This window comes from Oncorhynchus kisutch, linkage group LG24 (genome assembly GCF_002021735.2).
Source record: "Oncorhynchus kisutch isolate 150728-3 linkage group LG24, Okis_V2, whole genome shotgun sequence".
NCBI classification, from domain to species: domain Eukaryota; kingdom Metazoa; phylum Chordata; class Actinopteri; order Salmoniformes; family Salmonidae; genus Oncorhynchus; species Oncorhynchus kisutch.
Genome location: NC_034197.2, coordinates 42874556 through 42892724, shown reverse-complemented (window position 1 = coordinate 42892724; position 18169 = coordinate 42874556). Strand labels below are relative to the sequence as shown.

Below are 18169 nucleotides of genomic sequence, written 5' to 3'. Positions count from 1 at the left end.
CCGCGCATCGGGGACATCCTGCAGAAGCTAGCCCCCTTCCTGAAGATGTACGGAGAGTACGTGAAGAACTTTGACCGGGCCATGGAGCTGGTCAACACCTGGATGGAGAGGTCGTCCCAGTTCAAAGCCATCGTCCACCACATCCAGGTAAGGGGGCCTGTAACACCTGTCCAGGGTTAAGGGGCTAGGTTAAGTAGCCTGGTGGATATGAGTGTTGGAACAATAACCAAAAGGTTGCTGGATCGAATCCCTGAGCTGATAAGGTAAAGATCTGTTTTTCTGCCCCTGAGCAAGGCATTAATCCACTGTTTCCCGGGCGCCGATGATGTGGATGTCGATTTAGGTAGCCACCCGAACCTCTCTGTTTCAGAGAGGTTGGGTTAAATGTGGAAGACTTTTAACCCAACCCAGTTGAATCCATTCAGTTGTACAACTGACTATGTATCCCCCTTTCCTTTAAACGACATCCAGGTTCTAGCCTTGGGTCAGGGGTTATGGATATATAAAACACTGTCCGTAACCCTGGCCCTAACCCAGGCCCTAAACCTGGCTCTAGCAGCTCTTTCACACTCTCAGCTTCCTCAATAAAGAGTCCCAAATGGCTGTGTGTAAAATCAAATCAAATTGTATTTGTCACATGCGCCGAATAAAACACCTTACAGTGAAATGCTGACTTACTTAATTAACCAACAATGCAGTTTTAAGAAAAAAATACAAAATAATTAAAGAGCAGCAGTAAAATAACAATAGTGAGGCTATATACAGAGGGTACCGGTACAGAGTCAGTGTGGAGGCTATATACAGGGGGTACCAGTACAGAGTCAATGTGGAGGCTATATACAGAGGGTACCGGTACAGAGTCAATGTGGAGACTATATACAGGGGGTACCGGTACAGAGTCAATGTGGAGACTATATACAGGGGGTACCAGTACAGAGTCAATGTGGAGGCTATATACAGAGGGTACCGGTACAGAGTCAATGTGGAGACTATATACAGGGGGTACCGGTACAGAGTCAATGTGGAGACTATATACAGGGGGTACCGGTCAATGTGCGAGGGCCCCGGTTAGTTGAGGTAGTATGTACATGTAGGTAGAGTTATTAAAGTGGCTATGCACAGATAATAAACAGAGATTAGCAGCAGCGTAAAATAGGGTGGGGGGGGTTGGGGCAATGTCTGGGTCTGGGTAGCCATTGTATTAGCTGTTCAGGACCTCGACTTGGTGCTCCGGTACCGCTTGCCAGTAGCAGAGAGACACCGCCTGGTATAGAGGTCCTGGATGGCAGGAAGCTTGGCCCCAGTGCCTTGTGGTCGGAGGCCGAGCAGTTGCCGTACCAGGCCGCGATGGTGCAGCTGTAGAACCTATTGAGGATCTGAGGACCCATGCCAAATCTTTTCAGTCTCCTGAGGGGGAAGAGGTTTTGTCGTGCCCTCTTCATGGCTCTCTTGGTGTACTTGGACCATGTTAGTTTGTTGATGACCTTGTCCTGGCTGTGTGTCTCTCCTGGCTGTGTGTCTGTTCTGGCTGTGTGTCTGTTCTGGCTGTGTGTCTGTTCTGTCTGTGTGTCTGTCCTGGCTGTGTGTGTCTGTCCTGGCTGTGTGTCTGTTCTGGTTGTGTGTCTGTTCTGGCTGTGTGTCTGTCCTGGCTGTGTGTGTCTGTCCTGGCTGTGTGTCTGTCCTGTCTGTGTGTCTGTCCTGGCTGTGTGTCTGTTCTGGCTGTGTGTCTGTTCTGGCTGTGTGTCTGTCCTGTCTGTGTTTCTGTCCTGGCTGTGTGTCTGTTCTGGCTGTGTGTCTATTCTGGCCGTGTGTCTGTCCTGGAACAAGCAAAGCTATACATGTTCTCTCTCTTTCTTTCCCGTAACATCTCCTACTCTTTTCTGTACAAACTCAAAGCCTAATGTCCTTCAGTATAATGTTGACTAAAGCCTAATGTCCTTCAGTATAATGTTGACCAAAGCCTAATGTCCTTCAGTATAATGTTGACTAAAGCCTAATGTCCTTCAGTATAATGTTGACCAAAGCCTAATGTCCTTCAGTATAATGTTGACCAAAGCCTAATGTCCTTCAGTATAATGTTGATTAAAGCCTAATGTGCTTCAGTATAATGTTGACCAAAGCCTAATGTCCTTCAGTATAATGTTGATTAAAGCCTAATGTGCTTCAGTATAATGTTGACTAAAGCCTAATGTCCCTGAGTATAATGTTGACTAAAGCCTAATGTCCTTGAGTATAATGTTGACTAAAGCCTAATGTCCTTCAGTATAATGTTGACTAAAGCCTAATGTCCTTGAATATAATGTTGACTAAAGCCTAATGTCCTTCAGTTTAATGTCCTGTATGTATCCAGATCATTGTTGCAGTATTGGGATGTAGTATTAAGGGAATTGAGCAGATGTGCTGTGTCATGATACATGGTTAAAATATATTTATGCTGAAGTCAATGGACATGGGGCTCCCGAGTGGAGCTGTCTAAGGCACTGCAACTCAGTGCTTGAGTCGTCACTGCAGACACCCTGGTTGAATTGAGGCATGTATCACAACCGGTCGTGATTGGTAGTCCCATAGGGAGACGCACAATTGGCCCAGCATTGTCTAGGTTTGGCCTGGTGTAGGCCGTTATTATAAAAACTGATTTGCCTAGTTAAATATTTTTTTTATATAATTAAATGGGATATGTTTTTATACCTGGCAGTGTAAATAGCATGAACAGATTTCCTTTCCAGGGGATGTTGGGTAATATTCAATACCACACTCTGGATCTGGCAGCCTAAGTCTCCTGGTGTAAACAGGATGTCCTTACACATGTTCATTACACGTGTGATGAAGCAGAATGCACATGTCCACTGTCAGGATTGAATCCCCTAGTGACTGTGAGCATACCACCCTGCATACCACTGCTGGCTTGCTTCTGAAGCTAAGCAGGGTTGGTCCTGGTCAGTTCCTGGATGGTAGACCAGATGCTGCTGGAAGTGGTGTTGGAGGGCCAGTAGGAGGCACTCTTTCCTCTGGTCTAAAAATATCCCAATGCCCCAGGGCAGTGATTGGGGACACTACCCTGTGTAGGGTGCTGTCTTTCGGATGGGATGTTAAACGGGTGTCCTGACTCTCTGAGGTCATTAAAGATCCCATGGCACTTATCGTAAGAGTAGGGGTGTTAACCCCGGTGTCCTGGCTAAGTTCCCAATCTGGCCCTCAAACCATCATGGTCACCTAATAATCCCCAGTTTACAATTGGCTTATTAATCCCCCTCCTCTCCCCTGTAACTATTCCCCAGGTCGTTGCTGCAAATGAGAACGTGTTCTCAGTCAACTTACCTGGTAAAATAACGGATTAAAAAAATATACAAAATATACTAAATAAATTCATTGTTGTGTAATGTGTAAAGAATATGAATATCAGTCTTTCTGAATTGATTAAATTATACATGAGGTTCTATAATATTTTCCCTGATATGACGAGTAGCTAGGAGCCAGTCAGGTTAATATGACTGGTAGCTAGGTAGTTGGAGCCAGTCAGGTTAATATAACTGGTAACTAGGTGGTGGGAGCCAGTCAGGTTAATATGACTGGTAACTAGGTAGTTGGAGCCAGTCAGGTTAATATAACTGGTAACTAGGTGGTGGGAGCCAGTCAGGTTAATATAACTGGTAACTAGGTGGTGGGAGCCAGTCAGGTTAATATGATGACTGGTAACTAGGTGGTAGGAGCCAGTCAGGTTAATATGATGACTGGTAACTAGGTGGTGGGAGCCAGTCAGGTTAATATGATGACTGGTAACTAGGTGGTGGGAGCCAGTCAGGTTAATATGATGACTGGTAACTAGGTGGTGGGAGCCAGTCAGGTTAAAATGACTGGTAACTAGGTGGTTGGAACCAGTCATGTCAATATGACTGGTAACTAGGTGGTTGGAACCAGTCAGGTTAATATGACTGGTAACTAGGTGGTGGGAGCCAGTCAGATTAATATGAATGGTAACTAGGTAGATGGAGCCAGTCAGGTTAATATGACTGGTAACTAGGTGGTGGGGCTGGGAGCCAGTCAGGTTAATATGACTGGTAACTAGGTGGATGCTGGGAGCCAGTCAGGTTAATATGACTGGTAACTAGGTAGATGGAGCCAGTCAGGTTAATATGACTGGTAACTAGGTGGTGGGAGCCAGTCAGGTTAATATGACTGGTAACTAGGTGGTGGGAGCCAGTCAGGTTAATATGACTGGTAACTAGGTGGTGGGGCTGGGAGCCAGTCAGGTTAATATGACTGGTAACTAGGTAGTTAGAGACAGTCAGGTTAATATGACTGGTAACTAGGTAGTGGGACTTGGAGCCAGTCAGGTTAATATGACTGGTAACTAGGTGGTGGGGCTGGGAGCCAGTCATGTTGTTGGAAAAAGAGCAGCCAGTAGAATACTAATGACCTAGCAGACAGAGGATCTCCCCTACTTCAAACACCCTGCTCATAGCTTACTCTTACTGAATACTAACATGGTTACAGACCTGATCAATCTGATTAGAACCACCAGCAGCCTTGTACTGTACCCTGCTGTCTGTCGGAGTGTGTGGATCCCATAGATACAGTGCCTTGCGAAAGTATTCGGCCCCCTTGAACTTTGTGACCTTTTGCCACATTTCAGGCTTCATACATAAAGATATAAAACTGTATTTTTTTGTGAAGAATCAACAACAAGTGGGACACAATCATGAAGTGGAACGACATTTATTGGATATTTCAAACTTTTTTTTTTGTGTGACTATTGTCAAAACCTACAATGTGAAAGTATTCAAACCCCTTGACTTTTCCCACATTTTGTTACATTACAGCCTTATTCTAAAATGGATTCAATTGTATTTTTTTCGTTATCGATCTACACAAAATACCCCATAATGACAAAGCAAAAAAAGGTTTTATTTGTTTTTTCAAGGACATTTATATTTTTTATTTTACCTTTATTTAACCAGGTAGGCAAGTTGAGAACAAGTTCTCATTTACAATTGCGACCTGGCCAAGATAAAGCAAAGCAGTTTGACACATACAACAACACAGAGTTACACATGGAGTAAAACAAACATACAGTCAATAATACAGTAGAAAAATAAGTCTATATACAATGTGAGCAAATGAGGTGAGATAAGGGAGGTAAAGGCAAAAAAAGGCCATGGTGGCGAAGTAAATACAATATAGCAAGTAAAACACTGGAATGGTAGATTTGCAGTGGAAGAATGTGCAAGGTAGAGATAGAAATAATGGGGTGCAAAGGAGCAAAATAAATAAATACAGTAAGGGAAGAGGTAGTTGTTTGGGATCAATTATAGATGGGCTATGTACAGGTGCAGTAATCTGTGAGCTGCTCTGACAGCTGGTGCTTAAAGCTAGTGAGGGAGATTAGTGTTTCCAGTTTCAGAGATTTTTGTAGTTCGTTCCAGTCATTGGCAACAGAGAACTGGAAGGAGAGGCGGCCAAATGAAGAATTGGTTTTGGGGGTGACCAGAGAGATATACCTGCTGGAGCGAGTGCTACAGTTGGGTGCTGCTATGGTGACCAGCGAGCTGAGATAAGGGGGGACTTTACCTAGCAGGGTCTTGTAGATGACATGGAGCCAGTGGGTTTGGCGATGAGTATGAGGCGAGGGCCAGCCAACGAGAGCATACAGGTTGCAGTGGTGGGTAGTATATGGGGCTTTGGTGACAAAACGGATGGCACTGTGATAGACTGCATCCAATTTATTGAGTAGAGTGTTGGAGGCTATTTTGTAAATGACATCGCCGAAGTCGAGGATCGGTAGGATGGTCAGTTTTACGAGGGTATGTTTGGCAGCATGAGTGAAGGATGCTTTGTTGCAAAATAGGAAGCCAATTCTAGATTTGAAGTTGGATTGGAGATGTTTGATGTGAGTCTGGAAGGACAGTTTACAGTCTAACCAGACACCTAGGTATTTGTAGTTGTCCACATATTCTAAGTCAGAACCGTCCAGAGTAGTGATGTTGGACAGGCGGGCAGGTGCGGGCAGCGATCGGTTGAAGTTTAGTTTTAATTGTATTTAAGAGCAGTTGGAGGCCACGGAAGGTGAGTTGTATGGCACTGAAGCTCGTCTGGTGGGTTGTTAACACAGTGTCCAAAGAAGGGCCAGAAGTATACAGAATGGTGTCGTCTGCGTAGAGGTGGATCAGAGACTCACCAGCAGCAAGAGGGACATAATTGATGTATACAGAGAAGAGAGTCGGTCCAAGAATTGAACCCTGTGGCACCCCCATAGAGATTGCCAGGGGTCCGGACAACAGGCCCTCCGATTTGTCACACTGAACTCTATTAGAGAAGTAGTTGGTGAACCAGGCGAGGCAATCATTTGAGAAACCAAGGCTATCGAGTCTGCCGATGAGGTTGTGGTATTTGACAGAGTTGAAAGCCTTGGTCAGTTCAATGAATACGGCTGCACAGTATTGTTTCTTATCGATGGCGGTTAAGATATCGTTTAGGACCTTGAGCGTGGCTGAGGTGCACCCATGACCAGCTCTGAAACCAGATTGTATAACGGAGAAGGTACGGTGGGATTCGAAATGGTCAGTAATCTGTTTGTTGACTTGGCTTTCGAAGACCATAGAAAGGCAGGGTAGGATAGATAAAGGGTCTGTAGCAGTTTGGGTCAAGAGTGTCCCCCCTTTGAAGAGGGGGATGACAGCAGCTGCTTTCCAATCTTTGGGAATCTCAGACGACATGAAAGAGAGGTTGAACAGGCTAGTTATAGGGGTTGCAACAATTTCCACAGATCATTTTAGAAAGAAATGGTCCAGATTGTCTAGCCCGGCTGATTTGTAGGGGTCCAGTTTTTGCAGCTCTTTCAGAACATCAGCTGACTGGATTTTGGGAGAAGGAGAAATGGGGAAGGCTTGGGCGAGTTGCTGTGGGGGGTGCAGTGCTGTTGACCGGGGTAGGGGTAGGTCACCTCCTTGACCAAGGCCCTTCTCCCCCAATTTCTCAGTTTGGCTAGATGGCAGCACTAGGATGAGTCTTGGTTGTTCCAAACTTTTCCAATTAAGAATGATGGAGGCCACTGTGTTCTCGGGGGACCTTCAATGCTGAAAAATATATTTTGGTACTCTTTCCCCAGATCTGTGCCTCGAAACAATTCTGTCTCGGAGCTCTACAGACAATTCCTTTCAACTTCATGGCTTGTTTCTTTTGCTCTCCAGAGTCAATTTTAGAATGAGGCTGTAACGTAACGAAATGTGGAAAAAGTCAAGGGGTCTGAAAACTTTCTGGGTCCTTATAAAACCCCAGGCTGCCAGTTGGGGTGTAGATGAAGAGGAGTACGTACACAGGTTAAAGAGGGATTTTTTGTTGTGTCTTGAGACAATTGAGACATTGTGTGCCATACAGAGGGTGAATGGGCAAGACAAAATATTATAATGCCTTTGAACAGGTTATGGTAGTAGGTGGTAGTAGGTGGTAGTAAGGTATGGTAGTAGGTGGTAGTAGGTGGTAGTAGGGTATGGTAGTAGGTGGTAGTAGGTGGTAGTAGGTGGTAGTAGGGTATGGTAGTAGGTGGTAGTAGGGTATGGTAGTAGGTGGTAGTAGGGTATGGTAGTAGGTGGTAGTAGGTGGTAGTAGGGTATGGTAGTAGGTGGTAGTAGGTGGTAGTAGGGTATGGTAGTAGGTGGTAGTAGGGTATGGTAGTAGGTGGTAGTAGGGCATGGTAGTAGGGTATGGTAGTAGGTGGTAGTATGGTATGGTAGTAGGTGGTAGTATGGTATGGTAGTAGGTGGTAGTAAGTGGTAGTATGGTATGGTAGTAGGTGGTAGTAGGTGGTAGTAGGTGGTAGTATGGTATGGTAGTAGGTGGTAGTAGGTGGTAGTATGGTATGGTAGTAGGTGGTAGTATGGTATGGTAGTAGGTGGTAGTAGGGTATGGTAGTAGGTGGTAGTATGGTATGGTAGTAGGTGGTAGTATTGTATGGTAGTAGGTGGTAGTAGGGTATGGTAGTAGGTGGTAGCATGGTATGGTAGTAGGTGGTAGTAAGTTAGGGTAGTAGGTGGTAGTAGGGTATGGTAGTAGGTGGTAGTATGGTATGGTAGTAGGTGGTATTAGGGTATGGTAGTAGGTGGTAGTATGGTATGGTAGTAGGTGGTAGTAGGGTATGGTAGTAGGTGGTAGTAGGGTATGGTAGTAGGTGGTAGTAGGGTATGGTAGTAGGTGGTAGTATGGTATGGTAGTAGGTGGTAGTAGGGTATGGTAGTAGGTGGTAGTATGGTATGGTAGTAGGTGGTACTATGGTATGGTAGTAGGTGGTAGTATGTGGTAGTATGGTATGGTAGTAGGTGGTAGTATGGTATGGTAGTAGGTGGTAGTAGGGTATGGTAGTAGGTGGTAGTAGGGTATGGTAGTAGGTGGTAGTAGGGTATGGTAGTAGGTGGTAGTAGGGTATGGTAGTAGGTGGTAGTAGGTGGTAATAGGGTATGGTAGTAGGTGGTAGTAGGTGTTAGTAGGGTATGGTAGTAGGTGGTAGTATGGTATGGTAGTAGGTGGTAGTAGGGTATGGTAGTAGGTGGTAGTATGGTATGGTAGTAGGTGGTACTATGGTATGGTAGTAGGTGGTAGTATGTGGTAGTATGGTATGGTAGTAGGTGGTAGTATGGTATGGTAGTAGGTGGTAGTAGGGTATGGTAGTAGGTGTAGTAGGGTATGGTAGTAGGTGGTAGTAGGGTATGGTAGTAGGTGGTAGTATGGTATGGTAGTAGGTGGTAGTAGGGTATGGTAGTAGGTGGTAGTAGGTGGTAATAGGGTATGGTAGTAGGTGGTAGTAGGTGTTAGTAGGGTATGGTAGTAGGTGGTAGTATGGTATGGTAGTAGGTGGTAGTAGGGTATGGTAGTAGGTGGTAGTATGGTATGGTAGTAGGTGGTACTATGGTATGGTAGTATGTGGTAGTATGGTATGGTAGTAGGTGGTAGTATGGTATGGTAGTAGGTGGTAGTAGGGTATGGTAGTAGGTGGTAGTAGGGTATGGTAGTAGGTGGTAGTAGGGTATGGTAGTAGGTGGTAGTATGGTATGGTAGTAGGTGGTAGTAGGGTATGGTAGTAGGTGGTAGTAGGTGGTAGTAGGGTATGGTAGTAGGTGGTAGTATGGTATGGTAGTAGGTGGTATTAGGGTATGGTAGTAGGTGGTAGTATGGTATGGAAGTAGGTGGTAGTAGGGTATGGTAGTAGGTGGTAGTAGGGTATGGTAGTAGGTGGTAGTATGGTATGGTAGTAGGTGGTAGTAGGTGGTAGTAGGTGGTAATAGGGTATGGTAGTAGGTGGTAGTAGGTGGTAGTAGGGTATGGTAGTAGGTGGTAGTATGGTATGGTAGTAGGTGGTAGTAGGGTAGTAGGTGGTAGTATGGTATGGTAGTAGGTGGTACTATGGTATGGTAGTAGGTGGTAGTATGGTATGGTAGTAGGTGGTAGTAGGGTAGTAGGTGGTAGTATGGTATGGTAGTAGGTGGTACTATGGTATGGTAGTAGGTGGTAGTATGGTATGGTAGTAGGTGGTAGTAGGGTATGGTAGTAGGTGGTAGTATGGTATGGTAGTAGGTGGTAGTATGGTATGGTAGTAGATGGTAGTATGGTATGGTAGTAGGTGGTAGTATGGTATGGTAGTAGGTGGTAGTAGGGTATGGTAGTAGGTGGTAGTAGGGTATGGCAGTAGGTGGTAGTACGGTATGGTAGTAGGTGGTAGTATGGTATGGTAGTAGGTGGTAGTAGGGTATGGTAGTAGGTGGTAGTAGGTGGTAGTAGGTGGTAGTAGGGTATGGTAGTAGGTGGTAGTAGGTGGTAGTAGGTGGTAGTAGGTGGTAGTATGGTATGGTAGTAGTAGGTGGTAGTAGGTGGTAGTAGGTTATGGTAGTAGGTGGTAGTATGGTATGGTAGTAGGTGGTAGTAGGGTATGGTAGTAGGTGGTAGTAGGTGGTAGTAGGGTATGGTAGTAGGTGGTAGTATGGTATGGTAGTAGGTGGTAGTAGGTGGTAGTAGGGTATGGTAGTAGGTTGTAGTAGGTGGTAGTAGGGTATGGTAGTAGGTGGTAGTAGGGTATGGTAGTAGGTGGTAGTAGGGTATGGTAGTAGGTGGTAGTATGGTATGGTAGTAGGTGGTAGTAAGGTATGGTAGTAGATGGTAGTATGGTATGGTAGTAGGTGGTAGTAGGGTATGGTAGTAGGTGGTAGAGTGGTATGGTAGTAGGTGGTAGTAGGGTATGGTAGTAGGTGGTAGTATGGTATGGTAGTAGGTGGTAGTATGGTATGGTAGTAGGTGGTAGTAGGGTATGGTAATAGGTGGTAGTAGATGGTAGTAGGTGGTAGTATGGTATGGTAGTAGGTGGTAGTAGGGTATGGTAGTAGGTGGTAGTATGGTATGGTAGTAGGTGGTAGTATGGTATGGTAGTAGGTGGTAGTATGGTATGGTGGTAGGTGGTAGTAGAGTATGGTAGTAGGTGGTAGTAGATGGTAGTAGGTGGTAGTATGGTATGGTAGTAGGTGGTAGTAGGGTATGGTAGTAGGTGGTAGTAGGGTATAGTAGTAGGTGGTAGTAGGTGGTAGTAGGTGGTAGTATGGTATGGTAGTAGGTGGTAGTAGGGTATGGTAGTAGGTGGTAGAGTGGTATGGTAGTAGGTGGTAGTAGGGTATGGTAGTAGGTGGTAGTATGGTATGGTAGTAGGTGGTAGTAGGGTATGGTAGTAGGTGGTAGTAGGTGGTAGTATGGTATGGTAGTAGGTGGTAGTAGGGTATGGTAGTAGGTGGTAGTATGGTATGGTAGTAGGTGGTATTAGGGTATGGTAGTAGGTGGTAGTATGGTATGGTAGTAGGTGGTAGTATGTGGTAGTAGGTGGTAGTAGGTGGTAGTAGGTGGTAGTAGGTGGTAGTAGGTGGTAGTATGCTGGGTTTTTCACGCTCAACAGCTTTCTGTGTGGTGTGTGTCTCTGTGTGTGTGTGTCTCTGTGTGTGTGTCTTCAGAGAGAGGAGCGCTGTGGTAACCTGACCCTACAGCACCACATGTTGGAGCCGGTTCAGAGGATCCCTCGCTACGAGCTGCTGCTGAAAGACTACCTGCACCGTCTCCCTGGCGACCATGATGACTTTAAGGATGCACAGAGTGAGTGTTTGAACCCATCCCGGTCCTGCGTCATGCACTGCTATACACACACAGACACACCCTTCACACCACTACACACACACACACACACACACACACACACACACACACACACACACACACACACACACACACACACACACACACACACCCTTCACACCACTACACACACACACACACACACACACACACACCCTTCACACCACTACACACACACACACCCTTCACACCACTACACACACACACACACACACACCCTTCACACCACTACACACACACACACCCTTCACACCACCACACACACACACACACACACACACACACACACACACACACACACACACCCTTCACACCACTACACACACACACACCCTTCACACCACTACACACACACACACACACACACACACACACACACACACACACACACACACACACACACACACACACACACACACACACACACACACACACGCTCTTCACATTGTCTCATTTCAGTGTTGTTTGTGCATTTTGTGCTGCTGCAAACTGTTAGAATGCCAGCTCTGGATGCAACTCCATTGAGGGCTTTGACTAGTAGTCAACTGGGTGGGAGTTAATGAGGAATCACAACATTTCATCCAGGTCAGCAGAAAGGGTCAGCCAATGAATTAAACTACTCTTCAAACATTCCATAACTCCAGGGGGCAGTACCTGTAAAGATTACACCCTCCAGGGGGCAGTAAATCACCAACCTTGTCTTTAAACCTGTTCAGACATCACCCTCCAGGGGGCAGTATGCACCATTTTAGTTTGTTTACCTACTCATAGAAGTAGTAGAAGAAGAAATGGAACGCCCTTTAAAATAGAGAAAGCCCATCAATATGTCCCCCTGCATCACAACACTATATCAACTGTGTGATGACCTAATGGGTCGAATTTTGGAGATCATTGCAGCTAAAATGACTTTATTTTCAACCCCTTGTAAACCAAGCTTTCCACTACAATTTCTCTGTTTTATCAAGATTAGCGAAGAAGAGTAAAACATTACTTCAAACTACAGTACTTCTGGGTACCTTGCAATGTGTAACTTTTTTGGGCGACCCGACTGAATTCACATAGAAATGTGAGTTATAGATCTGTCATTCTCGCTGAAAGCAAGTCTAAGAAGGGGAGGATCTGTTCTAGGTGGGCTATTTCTATGCTTCCCGTTCTTTAAGTTTTCGTTTTGCGTCTTTGACTTTTGGTTTTGCTTCAAACAAAATATTTACGGTTATTGAAAATATATTTTACAGCCGTTTAGATTGTACAATAATTCTCTACATTATGAATTGCTTGTCTTTTGTCACATAAACAAAAATTATTAGAAATTTTAGCAACCAGGAAATGACAGAGCAATTTCTGCATATTGCACCTTTAACATTTCAACAACATGAAATTACATGTGTTAAACGTCTCTACGTTTTGGAAATAGCAAAAGAAGGCATGTCATCTGCTTGACACGTTAAAGTTACTTACCTTATAGATCAGAAAGTCAGCTAATTTACATTCATCTGCAAATCCATTTGATATACACGGGCTAGTCAGGCTGTCATGTTGTTATTTTGTGCATCTGACTTGCCTAGTTAAATAAAGGTTAAATTGTCTACAATGAAATAATGTTATGATTTATTTTTATTTTTTATCTATCTCCAATAGCTCGTTAGCACCCCCTTGTGGTTGAATATATATATGTACCTATTGTAGGTCCTAGGATACGATAATGAACAATGTTGAACTAACAAATACCATCAAGGGATACGTTACAATTAACAATAATGAGCTCCTTGTGAAACAGCTGTAAATACCAAACTGGCAATATTTAAGATTTTTGTGGTACAGGTGTGTCATTAATTTATTTTCACACATTTTTTGTACACTCAGATGGCAATCATAGACTAAAATACTGAATGCCAGTGTGTGGAATATAGATGAGGTGGTTGCTGTGTGGGTGGGAGGTTCTGCCTGTCACTTGCTCTCAACAGGCAGCCACTCTCAGAAGGGGGACTTGAAGAGGGAGACGGTGGCAGTGCTCGTGTTTTTAGTTCATCTGTTTATCTCACATATTATGTGCCCAGTATGACAGAGCAAGAAAACTTTCTTATCAGATAATGACAACATGACAATAACAGTAGCTGTAGATGATGTAATGAAAAGTTGGAGGGTGGTGGGTAATGGAGGACATCAGGTGGTTCTGGGTGTTGGGCAGAACCCCTAGGTCCTGGAGAACAGGAAATGGAGGACATCAGGTGGTTTTGGGTGTTGGGCAGAACCCCTAGGTCCTGGAGAACAGGAAATGGAGGACATCAGGTGGATCCAGGTCTGGGTGTTGGGCAGAACCCCTAGGTCCTGGAGAACAGGAAATGGAGGACATCAGGTGGATCCAGGTCTGGGTGTTGGGCAGAACCCCTAGGTCCTGGAGAACAGGAAATGGAGGACATCAGGTGGTTCCAGGTCTGGGTGTTGGGCAGAACCACTAGGTCCTGGAGAACAGGAAATGGAGGACATCAGGTGGTTCCAGGTCTGGGTGTTGGGCAGAACCACTAGGTCCTGGAGAACAGGAAATGGAGGACATCAGGTGGTTCCAGGTCTGGGTGTTGGGCAGAACCCCTAGGTCCTGGAGAACAGGAAATGGAGGACATCAGGTGGATCTGGGTGTTGGGCAGAACCCCTAGGTCCTGGAGAACAGGAAATGGAGGACATCAGGTGGATCTGGGTGTTGGGCAGAACCCCTAGGTCCTGGAGAACAGGAAATGGAGGACATCAGGTGGTTCTGGGTGTTGGGCAGAACCCCTAGGTCCTGGAGAACAGGAAATGGAGGACATCAGGTGGTTCTGGGTGTTGGGCAGAACCACTAGGTCCTGGAGAACAGGAAATGGAGGACATCAGGTGGATCCAGGTCTGGGTGTTGGGCAGAACCCCTAGGTCCTGGAGAACAGGAAATGGAGGACATCAGGTGGATCCAGGTCTGGGTGTTGGGCAGAACCCCTAGGTCCTGGAGAACAGGAATTGGAGGACATCAGGTGGTTCTGGGTATTGGGCAGAACCCCTAGGTCCTGGAGAACAGGAAATGGAGGACATCAGGTGGATCCAGGTCTGGGTGTTGGGCAGAACCCCTAGGTCCTGGAGAACAGGAAATGGAGGACATCAGGTGGTTCCAGGTCTGGGTGTTGGGCAGAACCACTAGGTCCTGGAGAACAGGAAATGGAGGACATCAGGTGGTTCCAGGTCTGGGTGTTGGGCAGAACCACTAGGTCCTGGAGAACAGGAAATGGAGGACATCAGGTGGTTCCAGGTCTGGGTGTTGGGCAGAACCACTAGGTCCTGGAGAACAGGAAATGGAGGACATCAGGTGGTTCTGGGTGTTGGGCAGAACCCCTAGGTCCTGGAGAACAGGAAATGGAGGACATCAGGTGGTTCTGGGTGTTGGGCAGAACCCCTAGGTCCTGGAGAACAGGAAATGGAGGACATCAGGTGGATCCAGGTCTGGGTGTTGGGCAGAACCCCTAGGTCCTGGAGAACAGGAAATGGAGGACATCAGGTGGATCCAGGTCTGGGTGTTGGGCAGAACCCCTAGGTCCTGGAGAACAGGAAATTGAGGACATCAGGTGGATCCAGGTCTGGGTGTTGGGCAGAACCCCTAGGTCCTGGAGAACAGGAAATGGAGGACATCAGGTGGATCCAGGTCTGGGTGTTGGGCAGAACCCCTAGGTCCTGGAGAACAGGAAATGGAGGACATCAGGTGGTTCTGGGTGTTGGGCAGAACCCCTAGGTCCTGGAGAACAGGAAATGGAGGACATCAGGTGGATCTGGGTGTTGGGCAGAACCCCTAGGTCCTGGAGAACAGGAAATGGAGGACATCAGGTGGATCCAGGTCTGGGTGTTGGGCAGAACCCCTAGGTCCTGGAGAACAGGAGTTAAAAGGTAGAAGGGTAGGAGACAGAGATGTAAACAAGAAAACACACAGGTTACCCAAAAAATACAATAATGTTAACGGGAGACAGAAAAGAAAGGATAACTGTCTGTAAGGAATGATGTCAGAGGGGTTGATGAGGGAGGTGAGAAATAGAAGGAGGGCTCCAGAGATGGAGAAGTGAGGGATGGTATCAGTGGGCAGGTTGTTGGGCAATCATTAGATGCAGAATATCGTCTGGAGGGAGAGGAGCAAAAGAGTTAGAGGATGAGGAGAGTGGGAGGAGACGGGAGGACGGGAGGAGTCAGGGGTGGCAGGATGAACACGTTCCATAAAACAGGCCTGGTTTAGCTGGAAGTTACTTAATGTTCAATAACATGGGCCTGGATTAGCTGGAAGTTACTTAATGTTCCATAACACAGGCCTGGTTTAGCTGGAAGTTACTTAATGTTCAATAACATGGGCCTGGTTTAGCTGGAAGTTACTTAATGTTCCATAACACAGGCCTGGTTTAGCTGGAAGTTACTTAATGTTCAATAACACAGGCCTGGTTTAGCTGGAAGTTACTTAATGTTCAATAAAACAGGCCTGGTTTAATGTTCCATAACACAGGCCTGGTTTAATGTTCCATAACACAGGCCTGGTTTAATGTTCCATAACACAGGCCTGGTTTAATGTTCCATAACACAGGCCTGGTTTAGCTGGAAGTTACTTAATGTTCAATAAAACAGGCCTGGTTTAATGTTCCATAACACAGGCCTGGTTTAATGTTCCATAACACAGGCCTGGTTTAATGTTCCATAACACAGGCCTGGTTTAGCTGGAAGTTACTTAATGTTCAATAAAACAGGCCTGGTTTAGCTGGAAGTTACTTAATGTTCAATAACACAGGCCTGGTTTAATGTTCCATAACACAGGCCTGGTTTAATGTTCCATAACACAGGCCTGGTTTAGCTGGAAGTTACTTAATGTTCAATAAAACAGGCCTGGTTTAATGTTCCATAACACAGGCCTGGTTTAATGTTCCATAACACAGGCCTGGTTTAATGTTCCATAACACAGGCCTGGTTTAATGTTCCATAACACAGACCTGGTTTAATGTTCCATAACACAGGCCTGGTTTAATGTTCCATAACACAGACCTGGTTTAATGTTCAATAAAACAGGCCTGGTTTAATGTTCCATAACACAGGCCTGGTTTAATGTTCCATAACACAGGCCTGGTTTAATGTTCCATAACACAGGCCTGGTTTAATGTTCCATAACACAGGCCTGGTTTAATGTTCCATAACACAGGCCTGGTTTAGCTGGAAGTTACTTAATGTTCCATAACACAGGCCTGGTTTAGCTGCTTAATTCTACTCGCTGTATATTATCTATGCATAGTCACTTTACCCCCACCTACATGTACAAATTATCTTGACTAACCTGTACCCTGCACATGGACTCTGTACCGGTACCCCCTGTATATAGCCTCCACATTGACTCTGTACCGGTACCCCATGTATAAAGCCTCCACATTGACTCGGTACCGGTACCCCCTGTATAAAGCCTCCACATTGACTCGGTACCGGTACCCCCTGTATAAAGCCTCCACATTGACTCGGTACCGGTACCCCCTGTATAAAGCCTCCACATTGACTCGGTACCGGTATCCCCTGTATAAAGCCTCCACATTGACTCGGTACCGGTACCCCCTGTATATAGCCTCCACATTGACTCGGTACCGGTATCCCCTGTATAAAGCCTCCACATTGACTAGGTACCGGTATCCCCTGTATAAAGCCTCCACATTGACTCGGTACCGGTACCCCCTGTATAAAGCCTCCACATTGACTCGGTACCGGTACCCCCTGTATAAAGCCTCCACATTGACTCTGTACCGGTACCCCCTGTATATAGCCTCCACATTGACTCGGTACCGGTACCCCCTGTATAAAGCCTCCACATTGACTCGGTACCGGTACCCCACTGTATATAGCCTCCACATTGACTCGGTACCGGTACCCCCTGTATAAAGCCTCCACATTGACTCGGTACCGGTACCCCCTGTATAAAGCCTCCACATTGACTCGGTACCGGTACCCCCCTGTATATAGCCTCCACATTGACTCTGTACCGGTACCCCCTGTATATAGCCTCCACATTGACTCGGTACCGGTACCCCCTGTATAAAGCCTCCACATTGACTCGGTACCGGTACCCCCTGTATAAAGCCTCCACATTGACTCTGTACCGGTACACCCTGTATATAGCCTCCACATTGACTCTGTACCGGTACACCCTGTATATAGCCTCCACATTGACTCTGTACCGGTACACCCTATATATAGCCTCCACATTGACTCGGTACCGGTACCCCCTGTATATAGCCTCCACATTGACTCAGAGATGGAGAAGTGAGGGATGGTATCAGTGGGCAGGTTGTTGGGCAATCAGACATCATTAGATGCAGAATATCGTCTGGAGGGAGAGGAGCAAAAGAGTTAGAGGATGAGGAGAGTGGGAAGAGGCCGAATCAAGACACACAAGGTGCTGAAGCTAGTTTTTCCTGTCACTTGTCCTCGACAGGCAGCCATTCTCAAAAGAGGGGCTTGAATTTTGCTCAAGCTGGTCGTCGTCTCGGAACATGGCAGAACCCCTGGAGTTCAAAAGCAGAATAACGGGAAGACGGGAGGAGTCAGGGGTGGCAGGATGAACACGTTCCATAAAACAGGCCTGGTTTAGCTGGAAGTTACTTAATGTTCAATAACATGGGCCTGGTTTAGCTGGAAGTTACTTAATGTTCAATAACATGGGCCTGGTTTAGCTGGAAGTTACTTAATGTTCCATAACACAGGCCTGGTTTAGCTGGAAGTTACTTAATGTTCAATAACATGGGCCTGGTTTAGCTGGAAGTTACTTAATGTTCCATAACACAGGCCTGGTTTAGCTGGAAGTTACTTAATGTTCAATAACATGGGCCTGGTTTAGCTGGAAGTTACTTAATGTTCCATAACACAGGCCTGGTTTAGCTGGAAGTTACTTAATGTTCAATAAAACAGGCCTGGTTTAATGTTCCATAACACAGACCTGGTTTAATGTTCCATAACACAGGCCTGGTTTAATGTTCCATAACAC

General features: G+C 45.9%; 1 protein-coding gene across 2 annotated transcripts in view; it reads left to right on the top strand.

Moving 5' to 3' along the window:
• LOC109907104 (FYVE, RhoGEF and PH domain-containing protein 1) overlaps nt 1-18169 on the top strand; it is a 151343-nt gene that overhangs the window by 90314 nt on the left and 42860 nt on the right. For both annotated transcript variants that reach the window (XM_031804219.1, XM_031804220.1), the window contains exons 6-7: nt 1-147; nt 10980-11118. The exon at nt 1-147 is cut by the window's left edge and continues 10 nt beyond it. In XM_031804219.1, the coding sequence (XP_031660079.1) occupies nt 1-147; nt 10980-11118 (286 nt within the window). The remainder of the gene's footprint in view (nt 148-10979; nt 11119-18169) is intronic.